Raw genomic sequence first — 22,285 nt, forward strand, 5'->3', positions numbered from 1 at the left:
TACATGGCTGATTTGCGTTCATTAAGAGAGAAGATTTAGATGGGATGTAAGAAAGAAGTGTGTTACAATCAGGGTGGTGAGGCACTGGCACAGGCTGTCCATAGAAGTGGTGGATGTCCCATCCATGGAGACGCTCAAGGTAAGGCTGGGGGTGCTCTGAGCACCTCGATCTGCTGTACGTGTCCGTGTTCAGTGCAGGGGACATTCTTAAGATACGGAACACTGATATTATTAACAACCTGGGGATCAAATACTCTCCCCATCATGACTTCACACATGCTCCACAACCTTTTCAACATTACTGCAAAGTAGTTAAATATTTCTCATAGCATAAATTGCTGTGCTGACATTATTAGAGAAGCAATATTACACAGTAGAGAAAGTCTCTTGAACAGCTTTGCACTTCTATTGATGTTACAAACTACTTTGTCAAACCCTTGTGTCTTGTCTTTCCTATTAATAAAGTGGGGAGAATAATCAGGTTTCTTCCATAAAAAAAACAAACACAAAACGACACTACTTTGAACACTTTAGACAAAGTGCTATTAATCTAAGCATACTTGAGAGCCCTGACTTTGTTTTCTCTGTCATCTTGTCATTTCATGACTGGATGTGTCTCCAAAACAATCTACCCCAGCATATTCAAGTAGTTATTAATTCCTTTATCCACCTTTATCCGCAAGTTTTCCAAGTATGCAAAATCAGATTTACAGGTTTTAATTCCCCAAATCATGGAGGAATCTGTGCTACATTGTCATCTTTGTTCCACCAATACAAAGATCAATTTGGAAGATGTGTTGCAAAGTGCAGTAGTTCAGCACATTCATGTATAAACTCTTCTAGGACTCCTGAGCCAACACCATTATCCCAACAATATACTAAAGAGTTTTATCCATTTTTTTCTGAAGCCTTTATTACTAACAGACTTTTTTTTTTTTTTTTTTTAACCTCTACTACCCATGAACAGCTTCTGATATGGAAACTTTCCTAAGCTCCACAGAAATGAGCACCAAAAGAAAAGAATTCACCTAGCTCTTTTCAGTAATCTTATTTGAGCATTCTATTGCACCCTGACCAGGGTTCCTCTAGGATGCATAAAGAGCTCTCTTTTCTTACCTGAAGCTCTGAAGGATTTTTCCTTTCATCCCATGCGATATTATCAAAGTATCAACCTTTTAACTAAGCACTGAACAGAGTTCCTGCCAGGGTTTCTCACTTTTGTGAAAGGAACTAATCCATCACCATGTACTAGGATTAGGAAAGAAATAAGCATGCCATATTTAGTTAGTTTTCAGGTAGAAATTCTTTACTCAGAGGGCAGTGAAGCCCAGAGAAGCTGTGGTGCCCCATCCCTGGAGGCTCTTAAGATCAGGTTGGATTGAGCCCTGCATACTTTGAGCTCATGGGTGGCAGGCCTACCCATGACAAAGCATAGAGCTGGGTGGCTTTGAGGTCCTTTCCATCCCAAGCCATTCCATGTATAATTTCAAACAGAAAGAGAAAGGAGTATTTTAATGCAAAATGAAATGTTTTCCAAAATATGATAAGCACTTAATCCACTACAAAAAATTTAAGTCAGCACTCACAGGTAGAGAATATGCAGAGAACTCTCTAATCTGTGCAATAAAAAGCACTACTTCCCTATAGAGACAAACCCTGAAGTCCTAACTCAAAACAGCATACTCTCAATTTCTATGCAATTTGTACCTACCTAAAGATAGTCAGTACCACACCTCCACAATCTTCTAGCCCAGAATACCATAACTAAGAGAAGATAAAAAACTAGAATCTGTCTTCAGGACTGGGTTCCATACTGCTTTCTATTTGAAGTTTGGCATTATAAAATAACCATTCCAGGACTGCGACCTTTTGTGCCAAGTTTCAGCCTGAAGCTGAGTTATTAACTGCAAAGGGTGGAAAAGCAAGATATTTATAATGGCTTTGGTGGTATAACCTTCATTAGAGCAGTCTGGATGGAGCTGCTACCAGAAAGACTTCTTAGAAGTTGGTGGCTGAAATTATAAATTATGTCATGCAGCACCTTGAGGCAAATTTTAAAACAATTATTTGCAAATGCTACAAAGACATTATCCCACAGCATTCTCATCAATAATACAGCCCCCCCCAAACTGATTCAGAAGAGGAAAAAAAGCCATGATTCCAATTAAAGACAATGAACTGCATGATCTGTATTGTATCTCAGCTATCCCATGAGCCTATAGTATAGAAATGTTTTTTTTCCCCTCTGTTTGATGACATTAAAATGTACTCTCGTCTACACAAACTGTTTTTTCTCCAACCTTTCTCTTTTATGGAGGATAAATAAGCAAAATTCATATTCAGCCTAGCACCTGCTGAAGCTGTCAGCTGTAGTGTTTGTCATATTTCAATCAAAGCTGAAGCCAGACAGTCATTTTTATACTGCACAATCCTTACATACTCGAGGACCAGAATTAATGAATTAGCTATTGATTAAATTCCACTCTAGCAAATCCACCGTGGCAAATAAATGAACTACCCGGGGCACGTGTAGGCCACGGCCAGACATGTCCGGGCAATCGATCAGTAGTTAGTATTCTTTTGGGATATAAGAACAGCTGATGATAATATGACATGTAGGAAAAGGCAGTGTAGAAACAGAGCCTGCTTCTGGCTGAGCAGATTATAAAGTAGGAAGGCATTTTTGATCCTTTTGCATTCATGTGTTATGACATATTTAGTCTATATATAATAGGAGAAACATGCATAAGTGTTTGCAGTACAGACAATACAGACAAAGGCATACATAAGTTAAAGCCAAGGGCAAAAGATGGGATCCCAAATCGAGTCCTTATCATCAAACAAGCTTTGACTATATCTGCATGTGTGACAGAAAAATAGCGAGCTTAATTTCACCCGTGTACAAAGACAAATGCCGAATTCAAACAAAATGTAGAAATGATAAACAGCAAACTAAGTCTTTAAGAGCCTGAAGGAGCAAATCCATTCTGCTGGCCATTTCAGAAGGCTCAGTTGTTAGATTTCTGTTATTTACAAAAACTACTATGTTGTTGTTGTTGTTGTTTGTTTCTACAAAACCAACAGAGCTTATGAGCTTATTATGTTACTCCACTAGAAGTGTAATAAAATCACAGGAACAATAAAATACACGCAGGAGGTTAACTGTTTTATTGTTGGTATAATACTGAAAAATGTGCTATCGAGCCTTGCTTTAGTCTGACTTTGGAAGATATTAACTCCCATAGAATCACTGTATACGTTACTAGTTGGCACCTCCTAAATACTGCAAAACCGCTATTCCTTCTACAATTAAGAAGTTTGCCCATGCCTGTAGATCTGGTGGATACGCAGATTGCAAACAACGGTTCAAGGAGACACAGATGTGTATGCCATTTAAGATAGCTTACTAATTTTTACTGTTGTGATGGGTGACTTCTTTTTACCCACAATTACTCTAAGTTTCCATTATCAGCAATGCATTGCTCCCAGAGCATTAATCTTCCTCTTCCTAACTGACAGCAAAATGTGATAATTTTCATTCCCCTACACTTCTTCTTTTAAATACCTCTACTCATGTCTTATTTATGATCCCAGCACAGTGATACCCAAATGGCTATAGACAACCAACCAAGAGGAAATTTCTCCAGCTGCTTGTTTGGTCAAAATTTCTGATACCAAAAATAAAAATCATGGGTGGACTGTTATTTCTATAATGTGCCTTATTCAATTGATCCCAGTTCTGGACCTCACTCCCTGCACAAATTGCTCTGATATACGCAGACCACTCTTAGCACAGTACCTTGAGCCAATTACATGAATAACGGGGGCTGACAGCTGCTCTGGCTCATCTTCCACAGTTGTAATCTGGGTCCCATTGCTTCTCACACAGGCATAGACAGTGCAGGCTTCAATCTGATGAAGAAGAACATGAGTTGCAATTACTCAGCTGCAGAAATTATTTAACTCTGCCAATCATTCAGATTTCTTTTGTCACCCAAAATGTTCTTATTTTCTACATAAAATTCCATATAGCCAAGAAAATACAGCAACTTTGAGCTAAGTATAACTGTCACAAGTATACTATGCTTTATCACATTTTCCCACCCCAGTTGGAAAAAACATGCACACCTCTGAACTCTACTGCTATTCTATATTAAATTATCACTAACAGTGTTGCAGCGAATTTGTTATTGCGTATATATAAGCAGAATCTTATAAATAACATTGAAAAATACTCCATCTGTAATGAGACAGGAAGACAATAAGCCCGTACAGTTTGATTTTGGTTAATCCATTTCATCTCATCCATTTCATTTTCCTATATGTACCACACATTCTGAAATAAAATCAAAGATACTTTTCCATAGTACCTTCTATTCCTTCATGTCTATGCTGGACAATTAGGCAAAAGAAAAAACTGCAAACTCCTCATACACTTGGTTATTAAATATCTCACCACAATTATAACTTTTTTTTTTTGGTTCTTGGAATTAAACCAAGCAGAAGCAAAATGAAAGAGCAAGAGAAGGGTAGTGACAGTGTTTCTGTATTGGCAACACAGAGGTTGTTCAAAATAGAAGAGAACAAAAGCAAACAAACAAACAACAACAAAAATGAGAATGTACGTGTATGTGTGTCCAAGATAACATTGCTTCCAAAACAAGAGGAACCCAAAGAAAAACAAAGCAAAAAAACTGAAAAAGCTTATTTTGATTTTACCTATCACATTGATTCAAATATAAGTCCAGTCTAAAAACTAAGAAAGTATAAAAGAAATAATATTTAACATCACAAGCAACAGAAAGTGGCCATGGTAAATTAACAGAGAGGGTCTACAAGTGAGGCAGTACACTGAATTTGCATTGTTATTGAAAAAAGACAAATGCGTTTCCAGGCAGCATTCAGAAAGTCATACGTGTATTCATGGATGGAGGATTGCTGTTTCAGAGGGGCTGCAACATGGAAATCTGTTACAGTATGCCTGCCTGTGATGTTTATATACGGCATGTAATAACTAGAAGAAAATCTTCAGAACAAACTACACATGGCTGCTACAAAGCCTTCCTGAAATATAATGAAAGCTATTCCTGAACAAAATAGACAGAAGTAATTACAATCAAATGTCAAACTGTATTTTTGAACACATTAAGGCAGTTCAAGGATGGAATGTATTGTATGTAAATACAATATGTATTTCTACTGTATATAGTATTTTTTTTGTCTAGAGAGACAAAGATAGAGAAAGTGGAAAACATGGATACAAAATGTTGTACTTATTAACAGCATAAGAACTACTACCATGATTTTAGAGATCAAGACTGCTCCATCCTCAGAAGAATGAGGAGAAAAAAAAATGATAAAAGGATGACAAATGCAATATCATTACTTCTTTGTGCTGATACATTATGCATGCCTGATGTTTCTAAAACAATTGCAATTTTCTTTTAATGAGTAGGAGTAGAATCTTTGCTCCTTTGTAATATGTGTTGGGGCTTTGCTAATGTAGTAGCACAGAGCATTTAGTGGAAAGTAAATGGAGTTTTGATGGTTTGAAAAAAGAAATAATGGAAATGTGTTATGAGAAAAGTACACAGACCAAAAATATGCTGAAAATAAATTTATGCCTTGTATACATATGCACATAAACACTACTGCAAATATATGGCCACGTATGTAAAGAAATTCATGAAATTCAGCTTGTATGCTACATAACACAAAGAAGATATTCTAACCTGTATATCGTATACAGTGAATGGAGACAAATCTGCTAAAATAAAGGATCCAGGCTCGTTCATTCCAGTCTTGTACTGCTTATTGTTTACATAGATAGAGTACTCTGTGACAACACCATTCGGGTTTGAAGGCGATGTCCAGATGACACGTACAGCTGTACTGTTGATGATGACAACCTCTGGAGGGAACATGCCCTCAGGCTCTAGAAATAAAGGAAGAAACTGAATAAACTCCAGCTGTCTCTGCAAAAGCACTTGTTTAACCAAATGCAGATTAGTATTTAGGTTTAGCAAAGGGTTCACTGCTTATCTGCTTTCCTCTGATGAAGTTATCACAGTCTGTAGTCTTCTGTAAATTGGCTTATTATACTCTCAGTTAGAAACCATGAGAGCTGATGGTAAAATGCTTTATACCACCAGCATAGTGTCAATCATCAGTGGTATGTGGCCAGTGAGATATGATGATAAATTATTCACCCATCTGCAGTGCCAACACATAAACATTATTTTTATGTCTCCCCCAACCCCAATCTTTCCAACAGAGAGAAAAACAAAGCATTTTGCTTTTAAAGCAAAACCTGAGACCAAAATACTTTATGTCTGGTGGAACGTGACGTTATCAGCCTTATAGCTGAAGCAAGATGAAGCAATATGCAATATTGTCATTATGTAAATGGCTTTGAATGTTGATTACTATAGGTAATGATGAAGTCTAACACTTATTTAAAAAAAAGAAAAAAGAAAAAAGAAAAAGAAAAAAACAAACCTTCCTTAGTGTTAAATTACACAATTATTTAAGCATGTCAGAAATAACTATGCAAAGTCCTCTTTTTTATCAAAAGAACCCATCTTTACCAGTTGAAAAATTGCCCTTGCGATCGATTCTATTTTATAAACAAAAGGTGCTGACCTTTGGCATCAGAAAGGAAATGGAATCCTTATTTAAAGGGCTTTACTAATGACCTGGAACACTTGCTTCTGAGGTAATGATTTTATAATGTTTATAATGAGACTTTATAAAGCAAAAAGATTAGAAAGACCATTCTAAACACATTTTAGATTCACTTTTTTTTTTTTTCTTAATCTTTTTTTTTTCCCCTCATCCCTACCTCCTAATGCACATGCATTTGCTAACTGGCATAGAAATGACTCATAAAGTAATTTTCTCAGAGGCTGAACTTACACTTAGAGTTTCTGGTGACTCAGGAAAGGCCCCCATATATGTCTGTCATGTCAAAAGCACATCGCTTCACAGAGCAAATCTTTTAAAAAAAACATTAATTGTTTTTAAATTCCCCCATTTATTGATAGGAACTCAGTTCCAAACTTAGCGTACACAGATGTATGTAGGATAAGATGAGAACAAACTGGGTTAATATCTGCTATTAGAGCTTTTGCTTCTGTCTCAGTGGGACTCTATATTGATCTACCACATGATGACAACCAGCACTTAAGCATTTTAGCGTTTTAGCCCTTTTTCCTCTTATACCGGAAATTTTATAATGGAAGGATGACTGATCTCAACCCTAACAAAAATCAATCAATTTCATTCTCAGAGTTTAAGTCAAGCTGCATTCACTGCTAACCAACCTCCATCTGAGGTGACCACGTGCACAACTTCACTGTTGATGCTGTGGGCTCCGTTAAAAACTTGAAAGAATATTTCATAGTCTGTGTTGGGCTGCAAATCACCTATGACTATATAGTTTTCATCAGCCTGAATCCTCAGAGATCTTCCATCAGCAGTGGAATTCAAGGAGAGGATATAATATTCAACAGCTCCTTGCAAATCTTGTAGTGCTGAGAAAGGAAAAACATAGGGACGACAACAGAAGTATTTGGTCAGACAGTTTCTCTTCAAAAACATTTATCTTGAAAATAAAAGCAGATTTTATGCAGACCTCCTTACTGTATAATTATGCAAAGATTACATCAAGTAGTTTAATGTCCTCCCCCCTACACCAATAAGCAGAAAATGCTCTCCCAAATTTCTCAAAATAATTAACAGCCCATCACCATACAGGGAAAGCTTTCTTCCTCTAAATGTCAAGTAAATTACATGGTGAAGCCTGCTGCCAGCAATGATGCATGGACCTGCATTTCACCACTGCAAAACAATGTCTCTCATCTGGACAGAAGGCAGACTGTCAAACCTTGCACTACGCTACTTGTTTAAGATGGGAAACAACGGTATACATATATTTTCCCCTTTCTGGCATGCAGAATACTGCATTCCTTTTTCGTTGCTTTAGCCATGAGAAACAAACATTACACTCAACATTACGTAGGTGGCCATTCAGCCACAATGAAAATGGAAATCTATTGCTGTTACTTTAGAACAATCATGAGAGCATCTGCGTATAAATGAATCACACTCTTGGAAGGATTATATTTACAGGGGAGAAAAGAAAAAAGTCTTATTTCTTTCTAAAGTGTGTTTTACCCAGTAGTAACTTTCCCAGTGAAACAACAGTACTATTTTCTAGCTACACATGGAAGGAGACCCATTGGTCTGAGCTAGGTAGATAAGGAAGAATCCAGGCAACCTTTGCTTCTCCATTTTATTGACTCAGATATAGTCTTATTTCATTTGTCCTGCAACTGCCCCTTTCCAGAAGAAATTAAGATGAATCTTTGAGCATTGCAACATTGCTTTAGATGACATTATTCCACTGATGAGAGCTCAGATAACTAGAAAGAATTAAAAGCCAGAAATTTGTTGAAAGCCAAAGCTTACATGTAAATTTAGTAATACACAGTTTTGTCATAGAAATTCTTATTGGAGCAAAACATTATTTTTATTTTAAGTGGTCCAGATTAATTTAAAAAAAAAAAAAAAAAAAAAAAAAAGATAATATTAACATACGAAGTAATGAAATTTGCTAAGGTTTTCCAGTAACAAACAGGTCTGCCCTGGCATCTAAACTTTGCATTCACAAATGCGTGTATGTATTTATACATATATGGAGGAAATATCCAAAGGATGAATGAAAACAAAACCAGACTGCATTACCTACATCTAGAAGGTCATAGGTTTAGATTACTAAGGTAATGAAACTTCAGTGAGCTGCTTCAGATCTATTACATTTGTCAGTTTCTATAAGCATGCTTTCTTCACGCACGCAATTATAAAATAAAGACAATACATTTGTTGCAATTCACCACCCAGTCCTTATAAAATCATTTGCATGTAAGTCATGAAGAAATTCCCTACTGCTGCATTAGCTAACTAACTAGAGAAATTGGCTAAATCCATTTTAAGGTGCAGAGTAAAAGGAGAGAGAAACTGAATCCTCTCATCTTGAAGGAACGTATATGTAGATTTTCATGCACAGAGATGAAATATAACACAAAGACAACAGAAATTTGGGTGCTATGGTATTGTTTCATCATGAGCTTGCATTAACTAATTTTTTTTGCTCTCATTATTCTCCTGCAGAAATACTATACGATAAGTACAAACATGACTGAGAAATAGCATAAGGTGCATATTTTTTTCCCCTCTCCTTTCAAGGACACTTAGTTGTATTATAAATCAAGACAAGGACTGTGTTTCCTATGAGAGCAAAGCAGACCAATGTAAGTGATGGCAGGTTAACATCTAGTTACTGGAATAAATACTATGCATACTTACTTGGTTTTGACCATTCCACTTCTACAGCAGTATGATTAACAGCACGTGCAATGAGGATACTTCCTTTCTCTGGTAATCCCGCTAATGTAGTAGCTATCACTTCTTCACTTGATGTATATCCTGCCTCGTTGTGCACTACGAGCTTGTACTCATATGTTGTGTACCTGAGACATTTTAAAAACAATTACATGGAACAAAAAATGCAGATGGAGAAAACATTTGTTTTAATACATCTGCCTGCACCGAAGTTTCGTTGTTCCTTTTTCCCCACCACCCCCTTCAGAAGATTGCAGCTGCACGCCTTGCACCAATGAAGACTCTGTAAGGGCTGTCTTATTCTTGGAAATAATTTAGCACCATTAACATGGTAGCAAAATAGAGCACGTTATTTCACTTCTTCATAGTTGTAGCTTCTGAGGTGTTGAGAGATTATAGCTCAATTCAATATGTAATTATAGCAGTGGCATCCTGCCAAAATTTGGATCAGAATTTAATCAAATGAGGCTTTTTTCCTCTTTTGGGAAACACATTGATTTTAACTTGCAGAATCTCATTTGTAAAAGTGATTCACCACGCAGTCAGGACTGTGCCATTGCAAAAACATGAAAAAAAGCACCTAATAATGCAAATCCACTTAATAAAGTAATTTTCTTTGGAACTGTTCATATTGAACTTACACAGATTTATTAAATACTACATGTATATTTAGTAAATCAAGTGAATGTCACTGTAATTTATTCTCTAACTCAAATAACATTAAGGGAGATTCCATAATCTCAAAATTATTTTCGCCATCAGAAGCTTCATACAAAACTGCATAATCACAATAACACAGGATAATCTTGTTCAAATTTTTGCTGAATCTACATCACTGGCATAACTGTCCATGAACACAATAAAGGAAATGCAAATACTCAATATGTGGAGATCCCTCTATGAAAAGTCATTAACAATCTATATTTACCTTTTTATTTTAGAACTCTATATAATGTAAGCACCTAGCCTGATTTTCCAAAGAGCTAAGCTTTCACTTAGAAAAGGTAACTAACGAGACCTCACTAGATCCCATCATAATGATAGGCATTTTTTATTTTTTTTTTTTAAAAGATGACATACACTGTGAACACAGAACTTGTGAGCATATGATATTTTCCTGGACAACTGCATGGGATCTGGTCTGGCAAGTTAAGGGTGGGAATATGAGTTTTGTTTTTGGATTCACATTTTCAACAATGAAAACTATCAGAACACTAATCTATTAGAAATGAAAAAGCCATCTGAAGCAACCATTACCAAAGTAGACTTGTGGCAGGACTATAATTAAAGGGCACTAATTCAGAAACATTTTTAAACATGACACAAATGTGTAAAATAAATTTTGAGATTTAGATTTTCCATGAAATTTAAGACTTGAGCCTCTCTACAGCATATTTTCTCCATTCACAAATTCCCCTTGAGCTGCCAAACACAGAAAGGTCCTTATGCTGCAAGGACCTCTCCAAAACAAGCATTCAGGTGTATCCAATGGCTGGGTACACTTTTCTGGCCACAATTCCTTCAGCCCAAAACTTTCTTTTGCTGAGACCCTGTGGGAACTTGTTGCCCCAAAGTATGTGGCACCTCAGCGCTGCTGAAAAGAGCTAGGTAAAACCAAAGAATGATAGAATCATTAAGGTTTGAAAAGACTTCTAAGATCATCCAAAAACCAACCAACCAACCAAAAAAAAAAAAAAAAAAAAAAAAAAAAAAAAAAAAGCCAACAACCAAAATCAAACAAACAAACAAAAAAAAAAAAAAAAACAAAGCAAAATCTGTATTGCATCTTCCATTAAGGATTTCAAAAGAGGGTATTTAAGATGTTAGCCTTGAGTTTGTGATAGGAAACAAAGACTGAACAAGAGCAAATGCCTTGTTCTACACCCCACAGTATGTATGCAATATCCTGAGAAACAGAATGTACCTTCCTTTTCCCCATTATCTGCGCTCTACATTTAACTATGATGAAGATACAACAAAGCTGCCCTTAATTTACACCTGTTCAAAGTGCAATAAATACTTTCCTCAAGCTTACAGATATGAAGGCAATCATTAATATAAACACATAAGAAAAAAGCAATCTGAAACCAACTTTCAGATGTATTTCAACTAGGATTTCTCAGTCACTCTTCATGTGCTACGATATTACCCAAATTAGACATATGTACCCAACTAGATCATTTGTACATATAAATGTAAATGGCTTGATTGTGCAAGCATGTAGATGCTAAAACTTCACAAGACTTGTCCATTCACTTAACTTTTAGAGCCACATAATACATGAAAGAGTCAAGAACGACAGAGTAATAATAAATCCCTACATATTAGAATGATTAACACCAAATGATGACAAAAATATTTCATTACATAATTAATATGTTCACTACATAAAGACACAAGAAATACTTTGAACTATTAAACATACACTATACAAAATGCCAGCATTTGTTTTTATAGTTTTTGTAATCTCACCTGCTAAGACCCTTATCTTCATAAAACCACTGAGTTCCTGAGTAAATATTGTGCCACAGATTTAAATCTTCAGGGGGATTTGATGCAAGTGGTTGCTGGATTTTACGTCTCAGGAGCTCATATCTAACACAAAAGACAAGCAGAACACCAGGATTATCTCAACTAATGTTATTACACACACACACACAATCTTTTTTAAAGCCACATATTTTGTTTTTACAGCTGTAAACTTTCTGAGATAAACATTCTGTTTAATGTTTCATGATTTAAAACAGTTACTTAAACTGCTTAGAAAATGGAAAATGAGCACTTTCATAGGAAATACTAAATGTATTTAATAATCCACATATATTAAAATTTTGGAAATGCTAAGGAAGATGAAGCCCAAGTCCGAATAGTTCAGTCACAGTGTCTTGCACAGACTTGACTCATGCCATCTGACATGCACAGACTGATCCAGAACATGAAATGGAAATCTCTTTCTTGCAAATGCACTGAAATATGTAACCTTCCTATTACTATTTTAAACTACTCAAGTGTGCGTTTGTGTTTAACGTGCTCATAAATAATTTTAGTGTTCATTATAGATGACTAACAGGCATAGAGTGAGTTAACCTTTCCACTGAGAGGCCTTAGCAAAACAACACTGTATTTGAGTAGCTATTCCCGATGTGTGCTTGAAAGACCAAACTACTTATTCCTGGCTTTCATGGGTAGCTGAATATATACTTATGTCTATTATCCAAACAGTAGGTCAGCTGAGGGCCATCTTCTATAAGGTTGGCAATAGGACTCTACCTGATTCAGACCATGCCTTCCACTCATTCTGCATCACTCACTCTTTCTCATATTTTATAAAAAGTCATTATGGCATTTATCAAAGACTAAATCACTTCATGTCTATATGAGCTAAAGAGGATAACATTAAATGCTGCATTTTGTAATCATTCTAGGGATTACATAGAAACCTATATTCTAAAGGAAACATATTTATGTAGATTTGTTCATATCCTGTAGGATTGTTATTCTTCAATACATTTCACAGACAATTTTAATAGGACTCCCATTTTAACTTTTTGGTATTGTTTCTTTGTAAGGCACCAGAGATTTGTCTTCCTTTTACCAGTTATGGAGTCACTGTGGAATTGCTTTTGATGGTGAGCTGCAGTTTTTACATATGTCTATCTAGTCACTTGAATTGGCAAAATTCTAAGTTCTGAATTGCTCTGTATCCCCCAGTACAACTGGAAATGTAGTCCTTTCAAATTCCAGTACAGAACTAGAAGGGTTGGGAGGGATTTCTGGAGATCACTGAGTCCAACTCCCTCCTAAAGCACTTCTGTACAATAGGTTGAGCAAGAAAGCATCCAGGTGGGTTTTGAGGTATCTCCAGTGAAGGAGGCTCCACAACCTCTCTGGGCAGCCTGTTCCCATGCTCTGTCACTCTCATAGTAAAGAAGTTCTTCCTCATGTTCACAGAGAACTTCCTATATCCTATTCTGCACTGGAGAGGTTCAACATCCCATCACAGTAATCTTTCTGACTGCTGGCTTCATGTGCAATTTGACTTTTTTTTTTTTTTTTTGGATGTTAAGATCCAGCCTGATGAGGAAATGTTCGATAGTATAATTCCAGATTTGAGGCCCCAAATTGAGGAGGTATATCATAGACACTGCATACAATGATTTTGTGTTGCTTCAAAAGTAGAAATCAGCTGATAAGCTCTGAAACAAGAGAGCTGAAACCTCCTCTGCACTGTGGAAGCAAGGACATACACATGAGTTCCAGCAAACTTCCTTCATTGAATTGGGGAAATAATCCTCAAGCTAGCATTGTGACACTGATCATTATGATGTCATACCAAACTATTGCTGCTGAAACTGGGAACATAACTATGGAAATCAAATAACAAAAGCTAATATAACTGCAACTTCATCAAAATGCTCAGGTAACTTTATGCCCCAAATACAACCCTCACATCAGAGACTTATCAATACCAACATAATCCAAAGACAGACTATTACAGTTATACTAGGAACAGTTTTGGCATAGACTGTCTAATGTAATTCATAGACCAGCTACAAAAAACTTCAGAATTTTTCTGAACATTGGATGGTGATCATGTGCAAATCACCTCCACTGGCAGCTGCTGCTGCTCTGTTTGCTGCAGACTTATTGCTCCATCATGCTGTACAGAACAGCTGCTCCAGACGTGGTTCTTGTTGGGGACAGCATGGCAGGCACACCATGAAGGAAATGAAATCTGCAGATGTAGGATGCACTGAATTACTTCAATAATCTATGGTAAAATGATCACGTTGTTAAATCCAGAATAACAGGCTGCTTTTCAGTTGTAGTGTGCTCTAATTAAGCCTGAAGAAAAAGTCAAGCTACTGTGGTGTAATAATGTAGGTAACTGTAACAGCGTTACATGATAATTATTGAGCCCATCAACGCACCTAGAAGAGAGCTACAAATGGCTTACAGAGATATAAGTTTACAGACAATATTTTGCAAAGCCTTAGAGTACCAGATAGAAAGATTTGACTTCTTAAAATTATGTGCAAAGGTATATTTAACTTTCTTTGTCTTTATCAGGATTAGTTCACATATGTTTACAGAAATCTCATGTTTTTCTTAACATCTTGTCTGTGAAACATTGCCTGAACTCGCCACCAACAACCTGATGATCCTACAGACCAAAACAGATAAGGCTTTGTAAAGATCCCATGAATGCTCTTCCTGGCTTTTCAGAGAGTGATGATTTGAAAGACCCAGAAGACTCTTGAAATCATTCTGAAAAGTAAATTCCACTGCATGGATGCCACAGGTGCTCTCAATAGTCCTATCTCCTCTGAAGTTCAGAGTGCTTCAAAGTTCATCCCACATTATCTGCCTCCAGACATACCCAGTTTCTCTAAGTCCTCTCATGGACACCTGAACGCTAAAGAAGAACTTCAGAATGAGAAATGAAGAGACTGCATGATAAAGTTTGCATAGCCTAAAATTTTCTGAGTCAGACATAGGTATGGAGAAGAAAACTGTAACTAAAAGCTTACCTCAGATGAGGACCATTTGGCCTTAGTGGTGGTTGCCAAGATATGGCAATAAAGGACTCGCTGATTGGAGTCACAGACAAGGGACTGATGCCCTCAGGAGCTGTTGAAGGTGTGGTCACACTGGTAGGCAAACTCTCTGTGCAACCTCCTAGTAAGCCATTGCCTCCAGAACAAGCTACTACAGTGATGGAGTAGTTCGTGTATGGTAAAAGATTAGTCACCAAGTAACTTAACGTTGACGCAGAATTTCCAGCGATGACAATTCGTGGATCAGGCATGCGAATCTCGTAGTTTAGGATTTCACCATTCTGTATCAGAGGAGGTTTCCATGAGACCTGAAGGAGAAGAAAAAAATAAAAATAAATGACCGACTAATTGCAGAATGCAGAAATACAGATGCAACATGGAATAAATGGACATACGCATAAACTCAAAGTGGGCTTTTACTTCTCTGTCATGACAGACTTTGTGTATGACTCTTCTCAGGTATCTGAGACTGATTTTTAACGGTACCTCAGTTATAAATCTAACCTTTAATTCCAGTGAGGGTTTCCGTAATATTTCTAGCCATTGCAAAACTACTACCAAGCTTGACCAATAAAACAAGAGTGCTCCACTTCACTTTAAAGGTGTTCAGATACACTAGCAAAAATACACTGACCATCATAAATATCACTGTTATTTATTTGCTTAAGATATACTGCTTGGTGTGCTTGCCTATTACTGGCAGAGTAAGAACAAATCTTGTTTAATATCTGCATCATTTTCAGAAATGTGTAATTGCAGTAGCTCCTACAAGACTCAAGACTTTGCATACTTCTTACATGATGAAATTTCCCATTTTTCCTTTTCATTTTTCAGTAATAAATTACATTGCTAAAATCAGTCAAATACAATTTCCTTTTTCCATTTTCAAGATTGTACTGTTGAGAATACTTAACGCTGCTATACTTACTGTCTTGATTTATATATATATATATACATATATATATATTTTTTTTTTCAAATGCATTTTATGTTTTTATTATTCTTACCAATTCCAGTGAGGACTCACACCCAAGTCATTGTATCATAAACTGTGATAAAGTGCAAGGATGCTCTTCATAATTTGTAAGGCTTTTTGCCACTGCATCATGACAGAAGGGATTTCAGCCTGACACAACAAGGACATGTAACTATTATAAAGGAACTCAAAGCTTATAAAGTTTGCATAATAGCATCCATCAGTTCTTCATTCCCTAGAACTCTCAGTGTAGGAAGTACAGCACCAGTTCGTTGCTCATTCCTGTGCCTGTTTTACCTGTTACTGACCCACTCATCTAAAACAATTGCTGCCTTTTTTTCCTCCCGTGCATGGAATACGCAAGACTTGAATCCAACAGTGGAAAGGACAGAACTGGAGAACATCATGATGAAGATACGTGAAGAATAAAATTAACAAATATAATAATGAAGTGGTAAATATTAATACTGAGATACTTCAAGGTGAATGTTTTTCAGTAATTCCCTCTGGTCTCTGAAGGAAGTATCTTTAAAATGGTATATGCACAATTACAGAAGGCCATGGGAACAGAGAAGCTTGATTTAAAAATGATTTTTAAAGGATTCTTGGGGATTAGGAAGTGTTATATCTTAGGTACAGAAGGACCTCTCAGGCTGTCAGACTTACAAGAAACCTGGCAGCAAAGTACTGGAGAAAGCTGAAGGATTTTGATAACAGAATCTGGAATACAATTAAACAGAGAATTAGAAACAGGGTGATTTTGAGTAAAGACAGCACAAACAAGATTATTGGTGCCCACATAGGAAAGGCTTAGCTCTGGCTAATTATCAAATGCTGTATTCAGATTTCTGTTACTTGTGGTCCGAAATAATGATCAAACAAGTAAAGTACTATAAATGCAGCACCACAAAATTTCACAGAGGGTAGGACACAGTTCTGCACTTTTCTCATGGACACTAAGAACTCTCATTCTGAAGTAGTAACCATAGGACCATGACACAGAAATGGAACTTATTTTCTTCTGAGCATGGGCATATTGCGCAAAGATATGAAGAATAGTTATTGCTTTGTTTGATATTTTTAGAAATAGACCAAGGATATCCACAGCCACTGGTCATCTGACATGCTTTGGGTTACCTAAGTTAGCTCGCAGTATCAGGACATGCAGCTACCAGCCCCTCTCTCTTAAGGAAGGAAAACTGTTGCCTCTTCACTTCAGTGACAGGTCAAGGTTGACAGACTGCCTGACCTATGTGATGTAAAGAAAGGTGATGGAGGCAGCTTGGTTAACACACATGGCACCTCTGGATCACTTATCCACTTCGATGCGCCAAGGTTTGAGGTAAGAGCTTGGCAATGCATGAAAGCAGGAAAGCTCACTAGACAGGCTGTGTTGGAAGCAGTAACAGTTTGTTCATTGATTAGAAGCTCAGCACTGAAACCATGAAAGAGGATGCCCATGAGGAAGAGAGAATAAGGTAACTACTGGGAGAGATTAACTGATTCAATGTAATGACTCTGGAAGCTGTCATTTAAAGATCAAAGCACCTTATTTTCTCCACCACAAAATTTAAAGAGACAGAAATTAGCCATTTTCTCCCCATTAAACACTTATAACCTTGAAAGTCTTTTATTATTATTATTTATTTATTTAAATTTTGTGACAGCAGTTGAAATGTGCAGTTTAATTCTGAGCTATGATAAGAGAGGCATTGGAACATAACTATTTTAATAGTTCAGGCCTGGCTTCAACAGTTTACTTTTAAATCAGCATGTTTGGCTTCATTTTATTCTAATTTCTCCTTGCTACTGTTTGTAATATTTACAAGCTTAGATTAATAAATACACTGCTATGAGTTTTTCACCGTTGGTCTCCGAGCTCATTGCAAGTGTTACAATTTAAGTTGTACAGACTAAGTTACATAACAGAAAGAAGAAAATCTTCCTTTTTCCTGAAAAGGAAGACCTGCTATCCCAATTCTGCACTCTGGACACTGGACCATCAACCTTTTCAAAAGAAAAATAAAATTCAGAAGTAGTTGGGTGATTAATTTTGTCAAGTGGTTTCATCTGACCTCACAGAAATTATACCAGGTTTCAATTAGAAGCCAGTATCACAACAGAAAAGCAAATCCTGACTGAGGTCCATGATAATTACAGACTTTGCAGATGAATTACATCAAGCTTCAGCACTATCATAGAAGAACTGTACAATCAGGTTTGCAATAATAGACCACTGCTACAAAAACTTCTTTCACACTCTCATAGGTGGGGGGATATGCAGATGAAAACCTGATTAGTTCACCTCACTAAATGATCTGTATTAAAAGAGCAAGCTGTGACAGAAATCTCAATCCTAAAATGTGGAAAACCTCTGGTGTGTAAGTTAAGGTTGTTCCTATGGGTGTTGGTTTATCCTAAGTCGCTCAAGCTGCACATATATGGCAAATAAACCAAGGTCTCCCTGACCTTAGCAGCACTACAAGGCAATCTTCACACAAGGATTGATTACTCCTAAACAATTTCCCCAATGTACCAGGCATACCTGCACAGAACGACAACAGAAGCAAACAAAGCCTAACCTTTTTCTCCCCCAAATAAAGCTGCTAGATGGTCTTCTTGTATTCAAGGCCCAGACACCTTTAGCATTCAAGGAGTAGACATCAGGGTTGCTCATATTCTTAAAATATTCTTAGACAACTGCCATTTGAAGCATTTTGAGAATGAAGAAACAAAACACTAGGAGTTTAACCTGAAGGAGAGGTCTTCTTATCAACACCATGTTTTAGCACACAGGTAAAATGTTAAAGGATAACTTTTGTGTTATTCACCAGCTTTGGTGACCATGGAGTTTTTCCAACAGCATCCAACCGTCTGTAATCAGAAGCAATTTCACAGGGCAGCACACATTAAAGCAAGAGATAAAAGAGACTCCAGAACATGCATCTATGTTTGTAATTTCATAGGAATTGGGTAAATAAAGAGAACAGTTTTCTTTTCACAAATCCTACTCAAACTGTAACTAAAGCCATTTTATAACTTGTTTAGCTGTACCATCCATTTCACACAACTGAAATCTTTTTCTTGGGCCCCAGCCTTTTTAAAGAACAACAAAGACAACAGGCATTTAGCTGTCCACTGTTCAACTTCTGAGCCAATAAAGGACAGAATTTAACGTATGTTTATATGTGGGGTCCTGTTAATTTTGTTTCCTCGCTTTTCAATCCAAATCTGAGAAATAGTTACTAGAAATAGCTACTGTAGCAATAGGACAGGGAGCGGACTGCAACAGTTATAAACCATAGAGAGCAAACTGCTCAATCTGCAGGCTTGCGCTCTGTCTATCTGTCTCAGTTGCCACTTCTTATATGCAAAGTAAATGGCAGGTGAGCTGTAAATCAAGTGACTGTCATCTGAGGGTGACAACAAACACAAATGGCACTGGAAATAAAAGCCTGGAACCCTTCTTCAATCAGAGAGCTGTGAGGAAATACTTGAGAAACAGGAGTAATTCCTACAGAATTAATAACATGGTATGAAATCAATGTGCAACAAAGGAAATTGGAAAGAAGAATGACAGTTTGGTGCTATAAAATCACCACTACAATTCACTTCTAACAAACAATACGTACGTAACATGAGTTAAGAGAGAAGCAAAATAAATTATAATAATTTTTGTTTTTCTCATTTTGCATCTAATCAATTTGAACGAAATTTCTGCAGCTGATGTTATCATGAAGAAACACTATAGCACAAGAGTTATATGCCAATAATGTGCTTATTTCAACCACCCAGGATGAAATCAATCTCTTATCACCTATCTGTGCACCAAGAAGAAAGATTTTTCCTGTGTCTTCAGAGAAACTTCAAGATTAAGTACAGCTCATGCCATCTTCTAAAAAGTTACACAAGGAAAGATAGAAAATGGCCGTAGCTTCTTGTGTATGGGCAGTCTAGGTGGCAGCACTGGTCAAACAGGGAGAACAAGACAGGCAAATACTCATCTGCAAGCCCCCAGCTGAGCCAGTAACTAAGATTACAGCTGCCTTCCCTTGGCCAATGATCTTAAGGGAAAACTACAGCAGTGAAAGGCAAATCTTTCTATTCAAAGTTAAATGGCCGAAGTTGGAGAATTTACATACTGCAGTTAATTTAGTTCAGCATATCCAAGCACATAATGCTTTTCCTACACAAAGAACTCCTTTAAATAATTATTCACTGTGTAAACCAGCCTTTTTCTCTAGCCACTTAACCTAGTTACATTCCTGAATGTCACATCAGTTTGAAGTGTCAGACTGAAGCAGCACAGCAATTGCAACCCTCACAAGAAAAAGAAACAATTTCTTTGATACTTCTGTACATTAAGGTATAGCAAATCTTGTGTAACAGGAATAATGTTCATGGCATTGGCATATAATAAATAAATGGCTTTTGCAGTTGCTGAATACCTCCACTTCACTTTGGCGTTTAATCAGCCACAAAAGCAGTTTATTGTGCAGTATACTCTACTACCACGAACATTATCTATTCAGCAAATATTAAAAAAATATCATGCAGGCGTCACAGAAATGGGTACTTTAAAAATTAGCAACAGCTTTACATTTCCTGTTGCACAAAAGAAAGCAAGTTAAATGTTACTGAAAGATATCAGTCCATTCTGATTAAAATAGAATGTTAAAGGAGCACATACACATCAGAAGTGTTTATGCCAAGTGACCTGCTGTGCTGATATTTTCCTCCTTGCAGAGTGAAAGCTTTGGTCTATGAAAATAAGCTGTATACTCAAGTGACTACTATCCTGGAGTGCTTTGAATTCCTCACATCCTCAAATCATTTATATTGATTCTATGACTAAATAAAGGAATGGAAATATGTTTCTCTCTCTCTCTTTTAATAAATTCTCTCTGTTTTCAGTATAAGTAAATATTTGCACTCCTGGTTTAGGGATTGGTTGCACTGACAACTGAAAGCCTCTATTGATTTGCAACCCTGGCTTGGTAAAGGAGTTTCTCACTAATCTTTCCCACAGTGCCCTTCCAATACTTTCTGTGCTAACCTGGAAGGACAGCTCTCTCCAGGGCAAGAGGTAATTAAACTCTCATGTTGGCTGCCTCTTGAAGAGATGGCTTATTTTGCATTCTCTGCTTAAGATTCACCATTGTAGATACTGAATAAGACGAGAGTGTTGTAAAGCACAAGCAGACTCCACAAATTTGATTTGATGGTAGGCTACTCATCAGAGAAAGCCTGCCAGTCTGGGACTCTCTTCAGAGTTTTAAGGCAACAATGTAATGTACTTCCAAATCAGATCCAAACTGCTTCCACACATGAAAGCTTTTCAACCAGCAATTGATAGTCCTTGCAAAAAACATCACAGTATTTCTGTCCTGGAAACTACTAAAGCTGCTCTGAAAGTAATGTCTCATATTCTATTATTGGCCCATGACAGCTGAGGTGGATGTTGGTGGTAAGACAGTAGAGATTGAACTCTCCCACCAATACCCCTTACGTATTGTTGCTGTGTGACAGATGGCAGCAGAGGAGCAGTCTGACAAAACAGAGTCTGACATGGAAGTACATACAAAGCAAAGTTGTACTGCTGAATTCCTCCATGCGGGAAAAATGGCACCTGCTGACATTCACTGACACTTCCTGAGAAAGTCCCAACAGTGATGTGAGCACAGTGAGGTAGTGGTGGTGCATTTCAGCAGTGGTGACAGTGACGTGAAAGACAAGCCTTGTGTAGAGTAAGAAACAATACAAGAATGGTGGTATAATAGATAGACAAAGGTTATCTATAGGACAAACTCACCAATTCTGAGGCCTTCAATCTAGATGGAAAATGCTAAGGCAGGTCACCCAAACTCCATGAAGGAGCAATCTCCAAGGGATGCTGCTTTAGTGGTGGTCAGCCCTTAAATGAAGTCTAGGAGAGGTGGAGTCAGGCTCCACCCCTTCCAGGAGCACGGCTGGATTACCTTCACCTGTGCTCCCACAAGTGACCTGACACTTGCCTCAGCTGGTTAATCAGAGGTTCAAGCTGTGATTACCAGTTTCCCATACACCTTGTTTTTGAAGGCTCTTGATCGTCTGGTGAAAATGCACAGCTAACATGGAAAGTTGTTTCCATCTGCCAAGAAGGAGAAGGTGAGAAAGCCAGTGGGTTCAGCAAACTTGTTCCATAATTTCTTCAGTTATTTTCAGCGATGAGCTCTCCTTATTTCAGTTTTTACAAAGTATTGTAAACTGCAGTAATAATAAAGTAATAAAAAACAGTCTCTTGCTGTCCTGAATGAGTAAGAAGTATAATACTGGACGAATTAGAAGAATTTCTGTTAGCATAGTCAAA

The 22,285-nt window shown here is 37.1% G+C and overlaps 1 protein-coding gene across 1 annotated transcript in view; it reads right to left on the bottom strand.

Annotated features, from left to right (window-relative positions):
* USH2A (usherin) overlaps positions 1-22,285 on the bottom strand; it is a 352,517-nt gene that overhangs the window by 96,933 nt on the left and 233,299 nt on the right. The window contains exons 41-46 of the mRNA XM_072333648.1: positions 14,934-15,268; positions 11,875-11,997; positions 9,367-9,530; positions 7,323-7,532; positions 5,733-5,935; positions 3,800-3,912 (exon numbers count right to left, since the gene is read on the bottom strand). Of these exons, the coding sequence (XP_072189749.1) occupies positions 3,800-3,912; positions 5,733-5,935; positions 7,323-7,532; positions 9,367-9,530; positions 11,875-11,997; positions 14,934-15,268 (1,148 nt within the window). The remainder of the gene's footprint in view (positions 1-3,799; positions 3,913-5,732; positions 5,936-7,322; positions 7,533-9,366; positions 9,531-11,874; positions 11,998-14,933; positions 15,269-22,285) is intronic.

This window comes from Excalfactoria chinensis, chromosome 3 (assembly GCF_039878825.1).
Source record: "Excalfactoria chinensis isolate bCotChi1 chromosome 3, bCotChi1.hap2, whole genome shotgun sequence".
NCBI classification, from domain to species: Eukaryota; Metazoa; Chordata; class Aves; order Galliformes; family Phasianidae; genus Excalfactoria; species Excalfactoria chinensis.